This window comes from Echeneis naucrates, chromosome 15 (assembly GCF_900963305.1).
Source record: "Echeneis naucrates chromosome 15, fEcheNa1.1, whole genome shotgun sequence".
NCBI lineage: Eukaryota > Metazoa > Chordata > Actinopteri > Carangiformes > Echeneidae > Echeneis > Echeneis naucrates.
The window spans coordinates 1,575,921-1,595,438 of NC_042525.1; the positions used below are offsets into that span (position 1 = coordinate 1,575,921).

Here is a 19,518-nt window from a genome sequence, read left to right on the forward strand (position 1 = left end):
TCATGTCCAGGTCCATGAAGTGGTCCATGTGTGTTTCTGGTTCATGTCCAGATTCAGGTTCAGGTTCAGGTCCAGGTCCATGTGTGGTCCAGGTTCAGGTTCAGGTCCATGACGTGGTTCCCGATCTCACTGATCGGCTTTGACACTAGAAATAAAAACCAACCAAAGCAGTTTTTGTGCATTTGTGATGTTATGAAACACAATTTTGTTTTGAGTCATTTATAATTAATATTGTAAAAACGAAACACTCGCCCTCCTGCTGTGACTCTCCACTGCCCCCCTCTAACCTAATGTGGTTCTTCTTGTTCCTGCGCTGTCTCTGTAAATCCTTCTCCATAAAGAGGTCTGGATTTGGAATTCCTTCAGTTTCGCACCTCAGGACTCGGTGACAGTGACGTTTTCTGCAGCTCAGCCTGAGTTTTGGTGTCAGACTGGTTTTATTTCTCTTCAGTGCCACTTAACGTGGATTTCACCAACCGGCTGAGCTTATTGTTCATGTGGATCATTGTTTTTTTATTGATAAAAGCACAAACAGGCGTCTTCCATCCACGTTCCTGTGAATTCTGATGTCCGCCTTCGTTAAGGGAGCTTCCTGTATACTAAACTATTCTGGACTTGTCAGGTTCTTGCAGATTTGCTGCTGCTGTCACTCAGCCAGCTCCGAACTTCAAGGCCACAGCCGTCCAAAACGGGGAGTTCAAGGAGATGAGCCTCGCTGATTTCAAGGGCAAATACCTGGTCCTTTTCTTCTACCCCCTGGATTTGTGAGTACAATCTGACGAGAAGAAGTCAACATGCCGACTCTGATCGGCTTTAATGTGGTTCTGTTTGTGTCTGCAGCACCTTCGTGTGTCCGACAGAAATCATCTCCTTCAGTGACAAGGCCAACGAGTTCCACGACGTCAACTGTGAGGTGGTGGGCGTGTCCGTGGACTCACACTTTACACACTTGGCTTGGATCAACACGCCTCGCAAGGTAAAGGACACGTCCAGATTTAATAATTACTCAGGAACAGGCGCTCGGTGCGAAGTTCAACAGGAGGCCTTTGAAATAAAATAGATGAGGCAGCACTGTGTGTGTCTGTTGTGTTCTCGTCAGACTGGAGGATTGGGCCACATCCACATCCCCCTGCTGTCAGACCTCAACAAGCAGATCTCCAGAGACTACGGGGTCCTGCTGGAGGATCCGGGGATCGCGCTGAGGTCGGTCTAGAGAAGAGTCTCTAGTTTCAAGTCTTCAATACAACATGATGTTCTTCTTTTGAATGAATTATATAAAGCATTATTAGTATTCATGGCGTCATTGAGTTGAAATGAAGCTGTCTAATGAGTGCAGCCATGATACAGTAACAAACAAAAACCTACTTCTTTGTGCTGCTGTGCTCTCGTGCAGTTCCCCTGCACATAAACGGCGTCCGGTAGCAGCAGCGCATTGAACACTAACTCTGCTGCTGTTTGGTCCTGCAGAGGTCTGTTCATCATCGACCCACACGGCGTGGTGAAGCACATGAGTGTGAACGACCTCCCGGTCGGCCGCTGTGTGGAGGAGACTCTTCGTCTGGTGAAGGCGTTCCAGTTTGTGGAGACCCACGGCGAGGTGTGTCCGGCCAGCTGGACCCCCAAGTCCCCGACGGTGAGTTCATCACCCAGCAGCCTCTGGATTTAATGCAGACCTGGTCCTCAGCTCCAGTTCACCTTCTGTGGCTGTTTGTCTTTCAGATCAAACCGACACCAGAAGGATCCAAAGAGTACTTCGAAAAAGTCAACTGATGACGTTCACAACAACTTCAGCTGTTAAAAAATAAATCCAAAACTTAGTACAGTAAGTTGTATTCATTCATCTGCTCAGTGATCCATTAAATGTTCCTCATGAACAGCAGCTCTTTGTTTTGTGTGTCATATTTTCTATCTGGATTCAGCTAATTTTATCCCTTTTATTCAACAAAGATGGTGGCAGAGTGACACAGAACATGTTTTGTATGGCTGGCGCTCAGCGGTTCAGATATTCACCTTGAGCCTTTTCAAAGGAAGTTTAGCTTTCAGTCACCACGTTCTGCTCTGAGCCAAACGTTTGTCTGTTTTCCTTGAAATTAAACTGTCATTTAAAAAAAAAAAAAAAAAAAGACTTGAAACTAGACTTCTTTTTGGTATTTAGACAGAATGGAGGTTTACATCACTTCTATAAAGTCGGTGCTCAAGATAGTGCTCTAAATTTGTTGTGCTCAGATCTAAATTTTGGGGAAACTCAAACACAACTGATCAGACGGTTGTGGTCCAGACTGAACTTAACTGTACGTGTACAGCGGAGCCGATTAAATCGATATTTTTACCCTCAAAAGTCCAGACCACACCTGATAACCCCTGTACAGAAACATGTTTATTTTCTCTTTTTACAGCAAGTTAATATGCAGATTCAAAATGTCTAATCAGACCATGGTACACAACATGAGGTGCCAAAATCAGCTTCAGTGGGGAAGAACTGGAAGTTAGAAAATAAAGAAAAATAAAGAAAGGCATTGCCACTTACAAGTAGGGTACGTACTGTATTTACACAAAATGGGGAAAAGCATTGAAACACTCCGCAGCACTGTGGTTATGAAAACATCTAGTTTTTAAGTGTACATAAACTTCACTTTGTACAGTGTTTTCAGAAACAAAGCAGTTCGCCTCATTCCTTCTGACATTCACAAATGATGTTTCAGGTTGGGCAAGAGAAAGAACATGACGGGCAGGATGGCTGAACCGGGAGCTGTAGAGCCTTTTAAAGCTTTAAATAATGTATGAACTCAAAAACGAGGAGAGTGTCCGTGAGCAGGCCGGCCGATCGTCAGCAAAATGTACCTCTACGTTCATTTTTCAAACCGAGAAACAGAACTTGACTGAAGTGAGAACTTGAGCTTGATGAGCAGACATTTTGATGAAAACTTCATGCAATTTCAGGCAAGATGTAACAGCCACCAGCCCCACCCCCAAGCACCAAACAAAGAAAATGAATTGTTTTTAACTGAATGATTCATTAAAAAACAAAACAAAAAAACACCCTGTAGTAAATCTGTACAACGAAAATACATTTGGGATCTACATCTAAAGGTACATTATTAAGGTTATATACAGTCCCCCCCTTCCATATATTATCTTTACAAGTAGACTTCATTCAAACCCAAACATTAAGAAAACATAAGACTAAATGGGAAATGTGATCACATCAAACGTCCATTTTAAAAACTGGGTCTTACTGCAGCTCAACCTCCGATCCGTTCCTCCGCTCTCATCTGCACAGTAAACTACAGCAGGACTAAAATCATCGACTGGATGGATTTGCTACTGCACCAGGGGAAGAAGAATCATTTGAAATTGGGGGGGGGGGGTGATTCTCAAGCAACAACAGCTTTCTCTATATCGTTGTCTGCAGTAGAAGTAGATCTGAACAAACTACTGTGCATTAACGATGTTTTGAGCGAATACAAAATAGAAGCCGAGTCAGAACGCAGGCACGAAGCCGACTCTACAATATTCTGACGCAATAGAACAAAAGGCTTTCAATACACTTAGGCCTCTTCACTGAAGAGAGCTACACTGTTCCATCAATAAACATGTATGTTCTCTGTTCTCGGGTGGGACTGGGTTGGAAAAGCCTTTAACATTTGCCCCAACGTTTCGTCTGAAAGCAACTGATAAAAACAGAACCTGGTGTTTGATATCGCCCCCGCGGACTTGCTCTTGTTCACTTTGAGTGGCGGCGTTTATATTCATTCAGAAAAATGGAAAAAACTACATTGTACAAAGTGAGATTCTCACAATCTCTTTGCAAGAAAGAAAAGTAATAAAGAATGACTTGTGCCCGCCGTCGTAGGCAAATCCGTAAATATCCCTGTGATGCTCAGTCGCCTCTTAGTCAATTTTCACATTTGTGTAGATCTTCCTCACGAAGGCACTTGTTCCCATGTATCCGACAGCACCTGCAAGACAAACAGGCTCGCTTTACGGGGAACCGGCAGCTCAAATGAACGAACAAACGCATGACAGAATGATGAGAATCCACCGAAGGCAGATCAGACAGACAGTAAAGCTTTTCCAGTTCTGTTTTACTGTCATCGTATTTTTGGTTATTTCATTGTTCTGGAGTTTTTGTTTGTTTGCTACTTTTTAAAATCTTGAAATCAATCAAATAACCGATGTAGTTCACACCCATGTTTGTCCAGGCTGAGGGAATCTAAACTGGTTTATCTGGAGAACATTATGGTGTCACGGTGAAGTTGACCTCTGACCTTTAGGTTTGAAGACATTTCTTTCTTGTACGTTGCAATAACTAAACAAACAGGGCATTAAAAAGGAGTTGATCATCATCAGAATAATCTTTAATATCTGTACAAGTGACTTCTGTTCTCAGTTTGACTCTCTGCCGCAATGACAGACTTTATTTTTAGACTTTAATTCCTATAAGTGAAAAATGAATCTGAACAAATTCAGGAAATATGTGAGAAAAAACTGCCTCAGGATATTTCTATTAGTTTCCCTTTATTTACACAGAAGGACCTCCTGAATATTAATCTTCTTAGTTATGATTGTCTGTTTTTCACTAATAAAGAGTTCATTTCTGAGCCACTTTAAATCATTTTTGCATTATAATTACAGTAACACTGAATTATTCCTATTCTGGCTTTTAAATAGAGAAAAAAACATCCAGACCAGAAGAACAATCCCCTTCATAAGAACGAGGCAGACGTGAAGTCACTTTGATTTTTATGCTCGAGGTGGGTGGTGTTCATGGGAACGGTCAAATTATTTCATCACCAAAAAATAAGATGAAGTTACATGTTCTTCTAAAAAAAAAAAAAAGTTTTGGTTTGCGTCTGAAAATATTCTGTCTTGGGTTGATGTTCAGTGTTTGATGAAGCAGGTCTGAGACTCACCACACATAATTCCGAGGGCGGTGCTGAACACGGCCATGTAACCAAAGTAGAAAGATGTCTGGAACAGCCCGTACATCCTGAAACACATCGGCACAAAGCAGACATCAGAAACTGATCTGATTTGAACGATGAATTCGACCTGTGTGTGTCTTTAATGGAGACTCATACTCACTTGGTTTTGAAGAAATAGTAGTAAAAGGAGTACATGTAAACATAAACAGCAGTGGATGCAGCAGAGAGGAAGCTTGTCCATTGCCTGGGGGGGAAAAAAAAAAAAACTATCTCAGACTTTATCACTAACTCTCAGCTGATAATGACCGGGCGAGCAGAAAGCCAAATGAACAGAATGAATTCTGAGACCTCGTATCAAAACACGCTCACCATCTGTAATCCTCCGCATTGAGCAGGAAGTACGTGCACACGATGGTGACACACACAGTCACGATGCACAGGATGACGAGGACCAGCATCATGAAGCCATAAACATAGTAGATTTTGTAAGCCCAGAAAGACGTGAAGATGAAGTACCTGAGGAGCAGAGGACAGCGAACGCATCACAAGCCTGCGAGGAAATGAGCTTGATAATGTACAAATACATCAGCATCACCACGCACACTTACATCTCAATAAAAATGGAGCCGAACGGAAGGATACCCCCGAGGCAGACGATGACAGCGGGCTCCATGAACCTGAGCGATCGCAAAATTCAACATGTCAGTATGACTTCAAGTGTTTACATCGCACCCTGCACCCTACAGGGGCGGGAAACATGACTCATTGTGTTATGAGATGGAAAAGAAAAAGGCAAACACACAGTGGAAATTCAAGCAAAGACTGACAGGGGCCTTAAGTCACATCTACCATTTCCTGCTGGCAGCCGGCCACAGAGCTGGGCAGAATGTTGAAAATGTTAAGACACTCGCAGCTTATTGCTTTGCTATTTGTCATTACTCAAATACTTTGTGCAGACAGCAGAGCTACTCTGTCTCCAAGAGCGTACACTGCACTTGAACACGGACCTGACAAACACTTTGGGTTCATTTAATGTTGGTACACTCCCTGTGCTGCAATAAATACAATCTGCCATAATATAACTAATCAATCTGCTTCAGCCACATTAAATCACACTTATGTCACAAAACACACATTGTTTCCTCATTTTCCTGATAAAACTGTGCAAAGCAGAATAACCAAAGAAAAGTTCCTCTCGTGTGTCGGTTGTTCTAGAGCTGATCTGAAGTTTCCATCTTTGTCTGATCAGGAGTTCTGAAGTAAATGTCACACAGAACAAAAATGAGGAATCCACAGATGATTAAAAGTCATTACTTAAAGGATGTTTGAAGTGTGTTCTTTCTTGTGAAGATATCCTAAAAATATTCAGTCCTCTCAGACTAATCTGACAGGATCACACCTACCATTTCTTCTCGGGGATGGGTCGCGGCACGGCGTTCACTCGGCAGGGGAAGTTTGGCTGCCCTGACAGATTCCTCCCCAAAATTGTTCCCACAAGGTTTAGCGGCAGAATGACAAAGAAGCAAATACAGCAAACAGCAACCTGCAGAAAAGAACCAAAGACAATTAAAGTTGGACTCAGAGGTCTGTTTTTAAAGCCAACATACGGTGTGTTTTCAGAGCACCCCCCCTCATAGTTTATCTCAACTGTCCCTCCACTGACTCCCAGGGTGGATTTATTCTCAGCTCACTGTCTTTACCTAACTGTTGAAACTGTTATGAGAAGGTCTGGATCTCTCGATTCCCAGACTTTGATTGCTAAAGCTCATGATCTGATCCAGAGCGACAGATACACAGGCCCAAGGTTATCTTCAGGTGACCTTCAGGTTTGGCCAGATTAAAACTGCCCCTGTTGATTCAGAGGGTTTTCATAAACAGCTTTCAGGGAAGTGTTGCTGTGTCAGACCCACCATGGTACCAAACGGGATGGCTCTAGAAGCGTGATAGTAGATAGCGATGAAGTTAATGAAGAAGGCGGTCCCACACACCATGGCTGGGATCATGAAGGCCCCGATGAACATTTGTTTAATCCATCTCCTTCCTGCATTGTGGAAACAAATCATGCACCACAAAGTGAGAGAGACAGTGTTGCTCGAGCCCACAGTCCATATCTATGCAAGTCATCAGACAGAATATGATGCATGGACAGTTTTTTTATTACCTCCTTGTTTTGCGTACAAACTTCCCCCAAAGTAGCCGTTGACAGGGGAGGTTGCAGCGTACACGAAAATGGCTGTGCTCAGCATGGATCCTCTCCTGCAGAGAAAGAAATGAGTGAGCCCCTTCCTTTGATTCTTCCTGAAAATGGCATTTAATATTTCCAATTTTAGGCTTTTAAAACACACAACACTTCACTTGCTGCTGGTATTTTAAGTTCCTGGGGGGAACTTCCCAAAGGGATTAATCCAGTCTGTCTGTCTGGACCTGACCTTTTTATGCATGCGCACGCACTCACACACACTCACACTCACACACACACACGTGTCAGCAAACACATTCATGATCTGTCTGGCTGTATATTTAACCAAAGCTGAAGAGCCTTAAACTCTTATTTGAGGAGAATAAACTATAAAGCAGGAGTAGATCTGTGTGACTGACAGTTGTATCATTAACTGCTGTCTCACTGAAGTCTAAAAAGAACTGGTTTGAACTCCTCCACTCTACATTCTCCTCCAAACATGGTTTCTTCTAGTTGCAGATAAAAACCAAATGATGGCAGACAAATTTAAAAGTGATTTCACAACGTCAACCACAGTTGACTCTTGTGCGATCTTGTCCCTAACCTCAACCAGCACAGCTACACATCGACTACCTTAACAAACCCTGAACTTTAAAAATCAAGTCTCGATCCTTGAACAGTCCTGAGGTCGTGAGCATGGCTGCAAAATTCTTCTATTACAATTGTAAAATCCTGCGGTGCTACAGAGACACCCCAGTCTAAATAATCATAGCATCATTCCTCACTCCGAGAGGACTGAGGACGAGCCTCAGCTCAGGCCCAGATGAGGTATTAACATTCATCTTAGGTTGTCTGATCATGAGGGGTCAGATCAACAAACATCAACTCACATCCAGGTTTAAAATGCCTCTTCACATGCATCTGAGTGATCAGATCTCATTTCCCTGTTCTGCATGCATATAAACACGTATACACTGTTGTTTTGTTTGAAGCCTTCTGATGAGACTGTAGTTGAAGTGTTAGAGAAGGAGTCGGGTAAGAACAGGTGGAGTGCTGCATCAGGCTGCTTCAGTCATCTGAATCAGTTAAACGTCATTTAGAAAGTTATCAGATCGCAAATCCATCCTTAATGTGTCATGGCTGTGTTCACACATGGACTTAGAGCTGGACGTTGACACAGTCTGAGCAAGGTCTTTAGCTCACTGGTCGTCACGGGCATAGAAAGTCTCATAGAAAGGCATAGAAAGTTGCAACACAATTACATATTTCCTTGACGGAAGCTCAACCCTCCTTCCTTCCAGCCCTCGAAGCACTCATCCATTCTATCTGTTCCCATTTGTTAACTATGACTTGTAATTTCTGTATATTTTAATTGCTGAAGAGATCAGAACTAAAACTGAATCTGCAGTTTTCAATTCTGTCTGCATTTGCAGGAAATCAAACATCTGATGCAGAAAAAAAAAAGAAAAAAGAGTTTCTCCTTCAGCTGAATCATTTAAACAGGGTGAAATATTTGACCCCACCCAACAATTATAAGAAGTTAGAGTCGGGTGGGAAGCTGCCAGCCACTCACTCTGTGTACAGATCCTCAACCATCGCGACTATGATGACGATGAGGGAGACAGAGAAGATCTGGCAGCCAGAGCCAATGAGCGAAGAGAAGATCAACGGGTGGCTTGATGGCCGAAACACGTCACCGTGTACCTGCTTCCACCCGTATTCATCTCCTAAGTCCCTGTCCTGTTGGTTCACAGTCACAAAGAGAGAATATCAGAAGGAAGAACCAAAACCTGGACTTTACATCTTAGTTACAGAAACAAAAAATACCATGTCATCCATTTCCTCTTCTTTGCTGTATCTGGCATAATCCTTTCTGAGTGTTCGCATCAGAATCATGGAAACCAGACCCACCAAGAAGATGACCATCATGAAGGAGTTGAAGATGGAGAACCAGTGAATCTGAAAAAAAAAAGGCAAAAATCATTGATTCAAGTTAAGTCAGGACTTGTACTTTCTGAAAGGTCATCCACATGACTGCTGCTTTCAGCACCCCCGTGGCGTTTTCTTGGCTGAAACGATGAAACACAAATCTGTGAAAACCAGATGTGCAATATTTAACGCACCCTGTGCTGGAAGAAGGATGGATCAAGGTACTTGTCAAATCTGTCCTCAAACTTCACATCTGACTTCTTCCACTTGACCTGTGATGGGAAACATGTATTTAGATTGATATACTGAGTGGTTATGATCAACATATTCCATTCATAGAGAATCATATCACAGGCAGAAACGGAGCTATAACCTGTAAAAAGGACTCACAGAATATGACATTGGAATTTTTGTGTTGGGCACAAGCCTGACTTTCCCCTCGCTGGTCAGATTCACATCAACAATTCTGTTGCCGTTGAAGCCGATCTCCAGTTTCTTGTAAGTCCACAGGTAATGATCTTCTCCATTTTCATCTGCCTCACCAACAATACCTAATGGGAAAAAAAAAAAAAGACTGAGTTAATGGTTCTGGTCTTTACAGGAATGGGTACGTAGGTGGGTCTAAACACTCAGACTTTGATTTCAGAAAATAAATATTCAAAGTAAACAATCAGGATGTGTAAATGCCAAATAAAAAGGTCACCCACTTCATTGCTCATTAACTTCCTAACAGCATCATCTGTATTCATCTGTCATATTAAGTGTTAAGGCCTCAGCTCCTGTCAAAGTTTGTCCCTGTGGGCTGTAGTAATCAATTTTATTCCAAGCAAATCAGTTTGCAAAACAACCACTCTGAGTCAACTCCCAACTGGCCTTCCATTATTCTAGCGCTCACCAAAAAAATTAAAATAAATACATAAGTGAGTAAAGTTTTTGCCTTACTGACAATTTATATTAATACAGAAGTATAATGTTATTTCCTCATGGCAGCACACGCTGCAGACAATGTGAAGCCACTTAAGAATGAAATAACAATCTAGAACATGTTCTGCAAAGCCATAAATATACTTTTACTTTAACCCCCCTATTAAAAGGTTGCCTGTATAACTACATCTTATTATAGCAGGATAAAATACCTGCATACAACATTTGAGGTGGCAATTTATTAGAAACCCCTTGTTGGAAATAATGGAGTCTAATTCAACAGGAAAATAAATGCTACCTTGATAAACAGTGGTTGGTTTTCATTTACTTTGCTTTATAGGCTGTTAATTCAGATCTGTGGGCATTCTGGGGGCTGCAGTAAGTGCTGTGGTTAAACAGTAATGTGCTATAGGATTGTTAAACAAAATCTCTCCCAATTATATCATTGAGAACAGATGAATAACAAATGACTGAATTTATCATTCAAATGAACTAAAAATAGATTAATCTTTTTTATAGGGAAGTGAGCAGAATAGATTAAAGACACCAGAAATTTTTGAGGTAACTTGAATGTATGTGCTGTTAATGAGCTCCTGGTTTTCTGTGCATGGCCATAACTAACCACATCAGTATCTGCTGCATGAAGCACATAAACTCAGTTAGTATGCAACCAACCCGGACATGAGCTCAAAGTCTATATTTATTTATTACCATAATGGAATAAGTCATATAGCAAGGAGAACCATGTGCCAGCTCCACACCCACTGATGCTGACAAATGATGTTTGAACAACTGTAGGAGTGGCAGTATTATACTACCTTCCCCTTCGAGTGTGAGAGACCACACTGACTCTTAGTGACAACCTGAATGACAGCAACACCTGAATATCCTGTTTAGCAGAATTCAAAAATGCAACAGTAAACTGACATGATTTGCATCAGGTCCCTCATTACAGAGCAGATATAAACAAATATATAGACACATTTTCATTTAAACAAAGAAAGGGTGTGTGAATTTATTCTGAGACTTCTTTATATCTGACATCTACGAGTTCCTATGAAACAGTAGTTATACCGGATCCTTTTAGGTGGTCTCTCAGCGGTATATACACCACTCTGTATTATAACAACAACAATTGCATGAGATGATGGCTGCTCTTCAACCAGACTACTGCATTGTTCAACAGATTCAAACAAAAACACACAAAAACCTAATTCCCATACTCAGTGAGCCATCTGATACCTGACATGGTGTATTGCTATGCTGGTAGTAGGATGGCCGAGTATAAATGGACATAATATCCAGGAATGAGAACTGGTTTAACCTCTCTAACACTGGAAGAGCAGATAAACAACATTGATACCCGAGATTGCAAATATTTGGACAGGAGAGACGATAAAGATCAGAAAACATGAAAGCACAGCGCATCTCTCTGAGCACAACTTTTTATACAAAAAAAATGAAGCTTCCTCTTACCCCAGATGGGCAGGTCATCTATGTACATCTGGTACCAGTAGTGATTCTTTATGGCATAGACAAAGGCATCCCTTTTGGCTTTGTCCAGGTCTATTTCACAGTAAGTTGTCTGCATAACTTCCTCTACAGGGATAGGGGAAAAAAAAAAAAAAACACAACACAAAATGTTTGTTGGATAAGATGAAATTACAGGTGGAGCTGAAGGCATTCAGACATTCATATCTGCTCAACAGGTGTTACTCAGTGTTGGATACCTTTAAATTTTATGTCTAGGCCGCTGAACTCCAGCTCCACTCCCTGCAGTGCCTCTCCAAGTGTTTCATGGTAGTGACTGATAGTCTTCTTGGAGCCCGCACAGAAGGGCAAAGAGAAGTACTTGTACGTCTCCTGTCGGTTGTGGTAAGGCCCCACTGTGTTCATCCATAAAACTACCTCCTCCTTTTCTGTGTACTGCAAAAGAAACGCAAGGACTGATAATCGAGTTCTGCTGGTTTTCATACAGAGGCTATTTGACAGTTTGTGGAATTTCTGAAAAACATTTTTCAAAGACTATATTCAAATTCACAACCACAGTGACAAAGACTACTTGTTGGGAGTAACGTTATCTTTCCACCACAATGATTGGTGAAAAGAGTGTTACTACATTCAAAGTCATGCAAAAACATTAAAGTGCAACGGTCTGTGTTATCACTGCATTAAAAAGCACTGAGGGTGGGGGAAAGTGGTGTTTGTTAGCTGGAATATATTTTCTTTGACATTCAACGTGATCACACTCTCCGTTTCAGCCAATTAAACAACGTCCATGCACACAGCAGCTGGACTGTGTGAGCTGCAGTAAATCATCGGGTTTATTAATGAGTGAAAACAGGAGGAAACACCAGGAGGGCCCAACGTTCAGCCGGCGTCTCCGCCTGATGTGGTGGTGGTGGGCAGGCAACACAGCCACGCTGACCCGGAGAATGTGAAGCTTTTCCTTCACACTGCAATGTTGGCGTGTTTGTTGGGACTAATTCAGCCCAACTTCAGAACAGTTTCAGGAGAAAAAGCCCGAGAGGAGCATTGGACGTGCTAACTAGCTAGCATGGCAACCGTTAGCCATGAGCACTTGGGCCGAAGAGTGGTGACACGTTAGCCGGCTAAATAAACACCCAGCGGGCTAATACCTCACAAAAAGGTGGATTAACAACCAGACAGGTTCGACCTAAATCTGTGTTTTAGTGTCATGTCGGTTAGCAGCTAGCCGCCGCGGCTACAGTTAGCATGCTAGCCGGAGCACAAACGTCCATTATTTTAAAGGCTCCCCCCTTTTTTTCCAGTCGGCCTCTCAGACGCTGTCTTACCGTGTGTTCGTGTTCGTCCGCCCCGGCAGGTAATAACGAGCCCACCGTGAGCAGAAGCACCGCCGCCGCTGCCACCTTCCACCGGGAAGAGCCCATTATTTTGGAGAAAGTAAGCGGAAAGATTTGGGATGTTAGCTTGACGCGGCTATCCCTCCTTCTTCCTGGTTGTATGACAGAGGCAGTTTTCAGGGATGCTCTGCGTACGCACATGGCGTAGGCGCCCTCGCACCGCGCTCGCGTCGGGTTGGCCGCGGCGGGTCACGTGTCACGCGGCGTCCAATTGACGCGGAGCGCGGTGTCTCGAGCGGTGAGTGAAGGAACGCCGTCGGCGCATCCGTCCGCAACCTTCAGCCACGTCATCCGACAGCCAGGACCGGAGCTTCGGCTTCAGCTCCGCCGGGCCGCCGTCTGAGGGTGGTGGTGGTGGTGGAGGGGGGCAAAGTTTAAAGCATTCACACACAGAGGCACTCTTCTCAGGAGCTGCACCACACCTTCACACTTTTCTTCTTAGTGTCATTATAACCTTAACCCATATAATGAAGCGTGGTAAACTATTAACTACACCGCCAGACGCCAATCTACAAAAAGTGAGATAATGGTGGAAAAAACTTCCTACAAAGAAAGGCTAGTACAAGCTTTAAAAATGTAATTATAAAAAATAACTGTCATGAGATAATATATAAATGCAGAGGGGTATCTGTGCTAATCTAAGTTGGAAGGTTTACTGAAATATAAGCTCATCGTTATTTTATCTTGGATAACTAAGAAATGTGAATCATTACAGAAATCAGACCGAGTTAACACATTTTGGTTTTATTTTTTATTTAAAACACAGCTTTGTGATTTGCAGAAACAAAAGATATTCAGTCTCTTAATCTTTCCGAAATGACTATCTCAAAGTTTCAGGTCACTTCTGGTTTTTGGTACATTCCATTTCAATTTAGATCATTTAGGCATCTTGGAAATGTGTTTTTCATGGATGTAAATTCATTATTTCAGTTAACATGCAGACAAACTGATGAACATCTCTGGAGCGTTGATGAATAAAAGCTGTTGAACTCACTGCCAACATGTTTCAGCACACACATTGAATACATCTTGTTTTCTGAAGTGTTGGATGAGCTTATAGGGACTTCTCCTGGGCAATAACAGCATTGCCCAGGAGAAGTCATTTCTGGTTCTGTTCAATCACAATAAATTATCATTTACAGATTTAAAAAAATCAACAGTTAACAGTCAAACACATCTTAATTGAACAAGTTAAAAGGTGAATTAAATCGCGCTCTCCAGTCGTGGTATGTCACGTCACTTGTCTTCAGTTGATGTTCCCACATTACAAAGACATCACAAACCTCCTGCAGAGAAATGATGAAACAATGAGATGTACATGTTGTCGAAATAAAACTGACCAGTTTATGAGACACAGCCTTATAATGACTTAAAACATTATGTGCAAATGGTTTTCTCACTTGATGATGTCAGGCAGATGGGGGTCTTTGTATAAGCCGTTGTGCAGGTAACCCAGAGAGCTGTCGAAAGACACCAGCTTGACTCGCTCTGCATTCTGGGTGCTCACTGCTACCTCGTACATCTGGAGGAGAAAGGCAAAGAAAGTTCATCCTGCTAAAACACAAAGTTTTCTCAGAGAGGACACTTAATCAGGTACAGCTGAAAGAAAAACACTGCCTCAGCTTACAGGAGATGAGATGAAAAATAGCTCCCTATGTCAGTATTACCTGCTGAGCAAAACGAATGGGAGTCAAGGGATCGTCCTCTGAATGAAGGAAAAGTATCGGGCTTTTCATTTTCTTCAAACTGGGAAAATCCAAAAACACCAGTCAATTTTTACTACCCTTAATAATAATATAAGATGATCATTGTTCCTGATGTTTGATTTTATTGTGTTTTTTCATTAAAACCTACTTCTCCTCAGATGGAAAAACAGCTTTGTTTTCTGCCCATGGTTCTGGGAAGAAGTACCCAGTTCCTGGAAGTGTCCAGTAATACTTTAAACACACATAATTTTGTTTGTTATATAGTAGCAGCTACATTAAATGAACAAATCCAAAATCAAGAGTAGTTCAATTGTGTCACTCTACCCAAGAAAAAGGATGAACTGTAACTGGCTGCCGGGTGCTACTGAATGTAGCCTCCAGGATCACACCATCACACACCACACCTGGAATCAGGAAGGAAGAGAAAATGGCTGCAATTTTGAAATCTTGGAATAATTACCTCTTTTTCTTGGCAAAATTTCAGTGTTAGAAAAACATACCTTGCTCCACAAGTTTAACTGCTGTGTTAGTGGCCACTCTGTATACAGATATGAGGAACAACATCTTTAGTAATTGAGTTTTGCGCATAATTTGAACAATAATTTAAAGTTTTCTCTTCAACTTCTCCAGGCAGAGCAGGTTTATTGTAGCCTGGGAGTAATCTCAACATTTCCTGTCATGAACGTGTGATGCATTTTACTGATAACAGAGCTAGATGTTTGTTATAACTGAAAACTAAATAATTTATTGTGCGGGCACATAAATCAAAGGCTGTTAATTGCAACTATTCAAATACCTGTAGGTGATTTTATTTTAAGTAGGTCACTTAAGCTGTACAGCTCTCCATGCTTTATTCTAAAAACTCCTCCATTGACTGTGTTTATATCAAGCTCTGCCTTCCATCACTGCAAAAAATGTGGATGTTACATCCTTGATTTAACACAAAGAACCCCTCCCCATTCACCAATCATGAGCCATGTCTGTGATAATAATTGGAAAACACTCAGATGTGTAGGCATAACTATCAACACTGACATGACTCTGTTTTTTTGGGATCATTTCATTTAGGATTTTTCTGAAACAATCACACAAATGAACAAAAAGGCCAAAGATTCATATTCAGAAGCCCCACAGGAAATGGTTCAACAAATAATAAAAAGGTGAGACAGCACATTGCCCCTTCCGCCGGGAATATCCTGGGAGCAGAGAAAACAGGGTTGAGGGCAGCCTGAATATCATTCTTGTAGATAATGTGGCAGAGCTTGCACAGAATAAGTCTTTGCTGTTACAAATCTGATCCTCTTAAAGACAGAGGAACATATTTGGAGAAGATGGAGGCTTAGTGATTAATAATATTAATTCATTAACTGTAACTAGGCCTTTGAAAGCTTCTGATGCACTGAGTCATTTTTTGCTCTTCTCTCCACTAAAATGTTAGATCTGGGTTTCCTGCTCACCCGGTACCAAGCGACTGTCCCCAGATGATGACCAGACTGTTTCCACTGTGCGCTTTGACCCAGTTGAACAAATATAAGGCATCAGTGGTCAGACCAGCTTCAGTTGGCTCCCCAGTGGAGTCTCCAAACCCTGGCAGAGATTCTCAAATTAGCTTGTGCTCACTGGCAGATCACACTGCTGCTTGAATCGACCACTAGGTGGCAGTCACTCAGAGGAAAAACCTGCACTACATTCTGACCCATACTTGAACTGCTGTCTTTTAGATGCCTTTCAAAATAGAACTCATCAACTGTTCTACTCTATAATGATCGTACGACTGCAAATGCTATTAATTCAATATGAGTATGAGTTTATCACAATCGATACGAAAGGAGGGAAACGCAGACATGGAAAACATGTTCAAAGGAGAAGGCATAAATCTTCATTTGCACCAACCTCTGTAGTCAGGCACCAGCACGTGGTAACCAAGTGCACTCAATACCTGTTGACACATAATGCTAATTTGTCATCTGAATGGTTGCTGAGACTTTAATATCTTTATTAGACTGCCAAATGATTAATATGTTTGCGTTGGTCATCACTCACTTTTGCCACTCCCACCCGATGAGTGGCTGCCCTGTTGAAACAATTCATAAGCAACACAAGCGCCAATACTGTAGTGCCCCCCCCCAAATAAACAAATAAAAGAGGAACGAAAATGTCAGGTGGAGTGGAGCCAAGTACAATACAAATGTAACAGTTATGATACCTTGTGCCCATGTTCCCATGAAGATATATGAAAACTGGACTCCTGTCGTTTAGAGCGTTCTGGTACCAAGCCAAGTCCTTCCCTTGTGCCTCTTTCCACTGACTTTCAGGGACAGTGTGCCTTTAACAATTCAGGACAATAGAGCATCTTAGAGACACTATAGATAATAATAAGATCTTTGAAAATCTGGGATTGTCCTTTTCTCTTTCTGTACCAAGAAAAGATAAATTTTGAAGTTAGCTTATACTCACCAAACACCGAGGGAGATTCCTTCCTCTGATGTTAAGTACATGTTCATGGTGTGATTAAGGGAGAGATCAGAAGGTCGGCTGAGGTCAACGAAGAACGGTACTCTGACTACAAAGAGGAGAGGAAGAGAAGTGGGGCCCTTTTTTGGAGCAACCTGAGGACTTAAAGCACTTCCAGGAGACAGGCAGTTATATTCACTTACTTCTGTGAGTGTAAACAAGAAGCTGGATTAATTCTGGGAGGACTGTCAATGAGAAAGGCACCAAAACAAGAACAAAGATGGACAATAATACGCTTCTCATCCACCTTTGGGACCTGAAAACCAGCAGGGAGAGAGAAATAAAACAACTTGACAGCTGATTATCTGACTGTTATTTTACAGGTTCAGCATCCTCTTAGAATCCTTGAACAATCTTCACAGGGTCTCAGATAACTCAGAAGAGGACTGTGAATCATCATCTGTTCAGTTTACAATAATTAAAATTGATTATTGGATGATTTTGAATCCCCTCTGCAGAACTGCACCAGCTCAAAATCCATTTGCCACATCTCTCTAATCTGTGATGTGGTAAATACATCAGATGAACAGCAGAAATGTTTCAGCGTGGACTCTCATCTTCACCCACTTTACGTCCGAATCTGGCTAAACCTCTGCTTCATTTCAGGTGCAGAGAGAGCATCGAGAGAGGAGAGGAGAGCCTGGGGTGTGGTAATCCACCTGTAACTGCACATGGGAAAAACAAGACTCCTGGTGCCCCCTGGATAACAGCTACCATTGAAGAGACTATGAAAATGTGCAGTGGATGTAGATTGGATTGTACACCCAGACGTACTGGGATGTCCAGGGCAGCTCCCCACAGTTCTTACTAGCCTGTGGCTGCAAGGCTAACCTGGAAACAATAATGAGGGAGAGTAGATTTTAATAACCTGTTAAGAATAGTAGTCATTCCTGGCTCCCTCAGGGAAACAGCAGACAAGGGGATGCTGTTCAGACTATTGCTAATTAATGGGCAATACATCCCACCCCCTCCATTAACATATAATCAGCCAGAAGAGCCCTTTTAGTCGAAGACTGAATCCTCCACATTGCTGGAGGGGAACCATAAAGGAGGTCGTTTATTTCTGCAGCCATCAGACTGTCGCCTCATCTCTCAGGAGTTAATACATACACTTTAATATTCACTTCCAAATCTTTTCTGGTGGCCTGCAAAGTGACAGATCACCTATCAGACTTTTGATGAATGCACAGCTGCAGCCTGATGGAGCTCTGCCTTCGGTTCGCTGCACAACAGGTGTCAGGCTCGTTTCTGCCAGAATATTCAGACATCGGCGCTGCAGATTTATTTTTCCCCTCCATCGGTCTGACCCCAATTACCCCCAAATATGATACACATGACAGGAAGAAGTACAGTAAAATAAAATAAATATGATCTGGGCTAACTAAGGAGGAAGCTGACGTTGCCGTGGGCACCGGGTTCGTCGTTAAGGAGGGCTCGTGCGGCCGTTAGACCTCCACCTGTTCAGAAAGGTGTTCAGTCAAGGAAGCTAGCTGCTAGCTGCTAACTGCTAGCTAACTCACTTCCCCTCCGCCCGCTGGGCTCTGTTCTCCGGCTTGACATCAGCGACTCCCGGGTAGAAGGAATCCCTCTTACCGGCCCTCCTCTTCATCGTGTAGCCTGGAGTTCAGGTTGTTGTTGGTTTTTTTTTGTTTGTTTGTTTTTTTACAGAAAATAGTAAATTATTGACGCTTTTTAGACGGTTAGTAAAAGTTTAACTACAGTCCAACATCTGTGACGTAAGAAAGGGGCGTTACCGAAGTGATAGGGTCACCATGCTAAGTTCAGCAGTGCTCGGAAATCGAAAAAATGAAATTACCTCCAGCTAAGAAAAGTTCAATGGAAAGGTCAGTCAAGTCGTACAGCTCGTCATTAAATGCTTCTGAGACTCAGACGGTAGCCATACAATAAAATCAGCAGTTTGTCCGTGTTTCCCCGATCGGAACATATTTTGATCGGGATTTGGAAACATCAGATTGGAATCCACGACTCCCGACTTGTGCTTGAACGTCACTTGACAAAAACGGCACAGCTCAGGTAAATGGTAAATGACAGATAATTCATTAAAAGATCATAAAAATGCTGTTTTGTCTGCATTTGTGATAACAGTTTACCACCACGGGATGTGTCAACTTTAATTGAGACTGATGCAATTTTAGTTCCAGCTAAATAATTTATTATTTCAGTGCATGTGTGTGTGACCATCAGCATCCCTCCAGGGAAGCTAGTTTGTAGGTCTTTATTGAGTGAGATGACCTTTGTGAGGCAGGGAGGGCAGTGCTACACCTCAGTGCATATAAGGGGGAATAAAGGACAGACAAGATGCGGGAGGATGGACAGGGGAAGGGGAGCAGGTGGTGCTGGTAGGATCTAGTGGAGTGAAGGATTCTGTGATTTTCCCGCCACCTCACTTAAGATGATGAGAGTCTGGGGGGTTTCTGTGTAGATCCCTGGAGAGA

At 42.4% G+C, this 19,518-nt stretch overlaps 3 protein-coding genes across 4 annotated transcripts in view; 1 reads left to right on the top strand and 2 right to left on the bottom strand.

Moving 5' to 3' along the window:
• Positions 1-1,879, top strand: part of prdx3 (peroxiredoxin 3) — a 3,432-nt gene extending 1,553 nt beyond the window's left edge. The window contains exons 3-7 of the mRNA XM_029521706.1: positions 623-764; positions 841-976; positions 1,100-1,203; positions 1,468-1,633; positions 1,720-1,879. Coding sequence (XP_029377566.1) covers positions 623-764; positions 841-976; positions 1,100-1,203; positions 1,468-1,633; positions 1,720-1,770 — 599 coding nt within the window. The 3' untranslated portion in view covers positions 1,771-1,879. The remainder of the gene's footprint in view (positions 1-622; positions 765-840; positions 977-1,099; positions 1,204-1,467; positions 1,634-1,719) is intronic.
• Positions 1,880-2,357: 478 nt separating this feature from the next.
• tm9sf3 (transmembrane 9 superfamily member 3) lies at positions 2,358-12,956 on the bottom strand. Its single transcript, XM_029521873.1, has 15 exons — positions 12,774-12,956; positions 11,688-11,883; positions 11,434-11,556; positions 9,424-9,584; positions 9,228-9,305; positions 8,932-9,063; positions 8,678-8,844; positions 7,087-7,181; positions 6,836-6,966; positions 6,329-6,468; positions 5,534-5,602; positions 5,295-5,441; positions 5,086-5,169; positions 4,914-4,990; positions 2,358-3,959 (listed from the first exon to the last, which is right to left on the bottom strand). Exons 1-15 carry the CDS (start codon positions 12,867-12,869, stop codon positions 3,892-3,894), a joined length of 1,764 nt encoding a protein of 587 aa, XP_029377733.1. The 5' UTR covers positions 12,870-12,956; the 3' UTR covers positions 2,358-3,891.
• Positions 12,957-13,578: 622 nt separating this feature from the next.
• On the bottom strand, positions 13,579-18,801 carry LOC115055347 (monoacylglycerol lipase ABHD12). Of its 2 annotated transcripts, XM_029521081.1 has the most exons (13): positions 18,583-18,801; positions 17,206-17,318; positions 17,006-17,111; positions 16,755-16,874; positions 16,592-16,622; positions 16,442-16,487; positions 16,006-16,135; positions 15,049-15,086; positions 14,873-14,952; positions 14,697-14,779; positions 14,510-14,588; positions 14,243-14,364; positions 13,579-14,128 (listed from the first exon to the last, which is right to left on the bottom strand). In XM_029521081.1, the coding sequence occupies exons 1-13, from the start codon at positions 18,669-18,671 to the stop codon at positions 14,107-14,109; spliced, it is 1,059 nt and encodes a 352-aa protein (XP_029376941.1). In that variant the 5' UTR covers positions 18,672-18,801; the 3' UTR covers positions 13,579-14,106. The 2 variants fall into 2 exon arrangements, with proteins under 2 accessions (XP_029376941.1, XP_029376940.1); XM_029521080.1 differs by having other exon boundaries at positions 16,592-16,874.
• Positions 18,802-19,518: the final 717 nt, after the last annotated feature.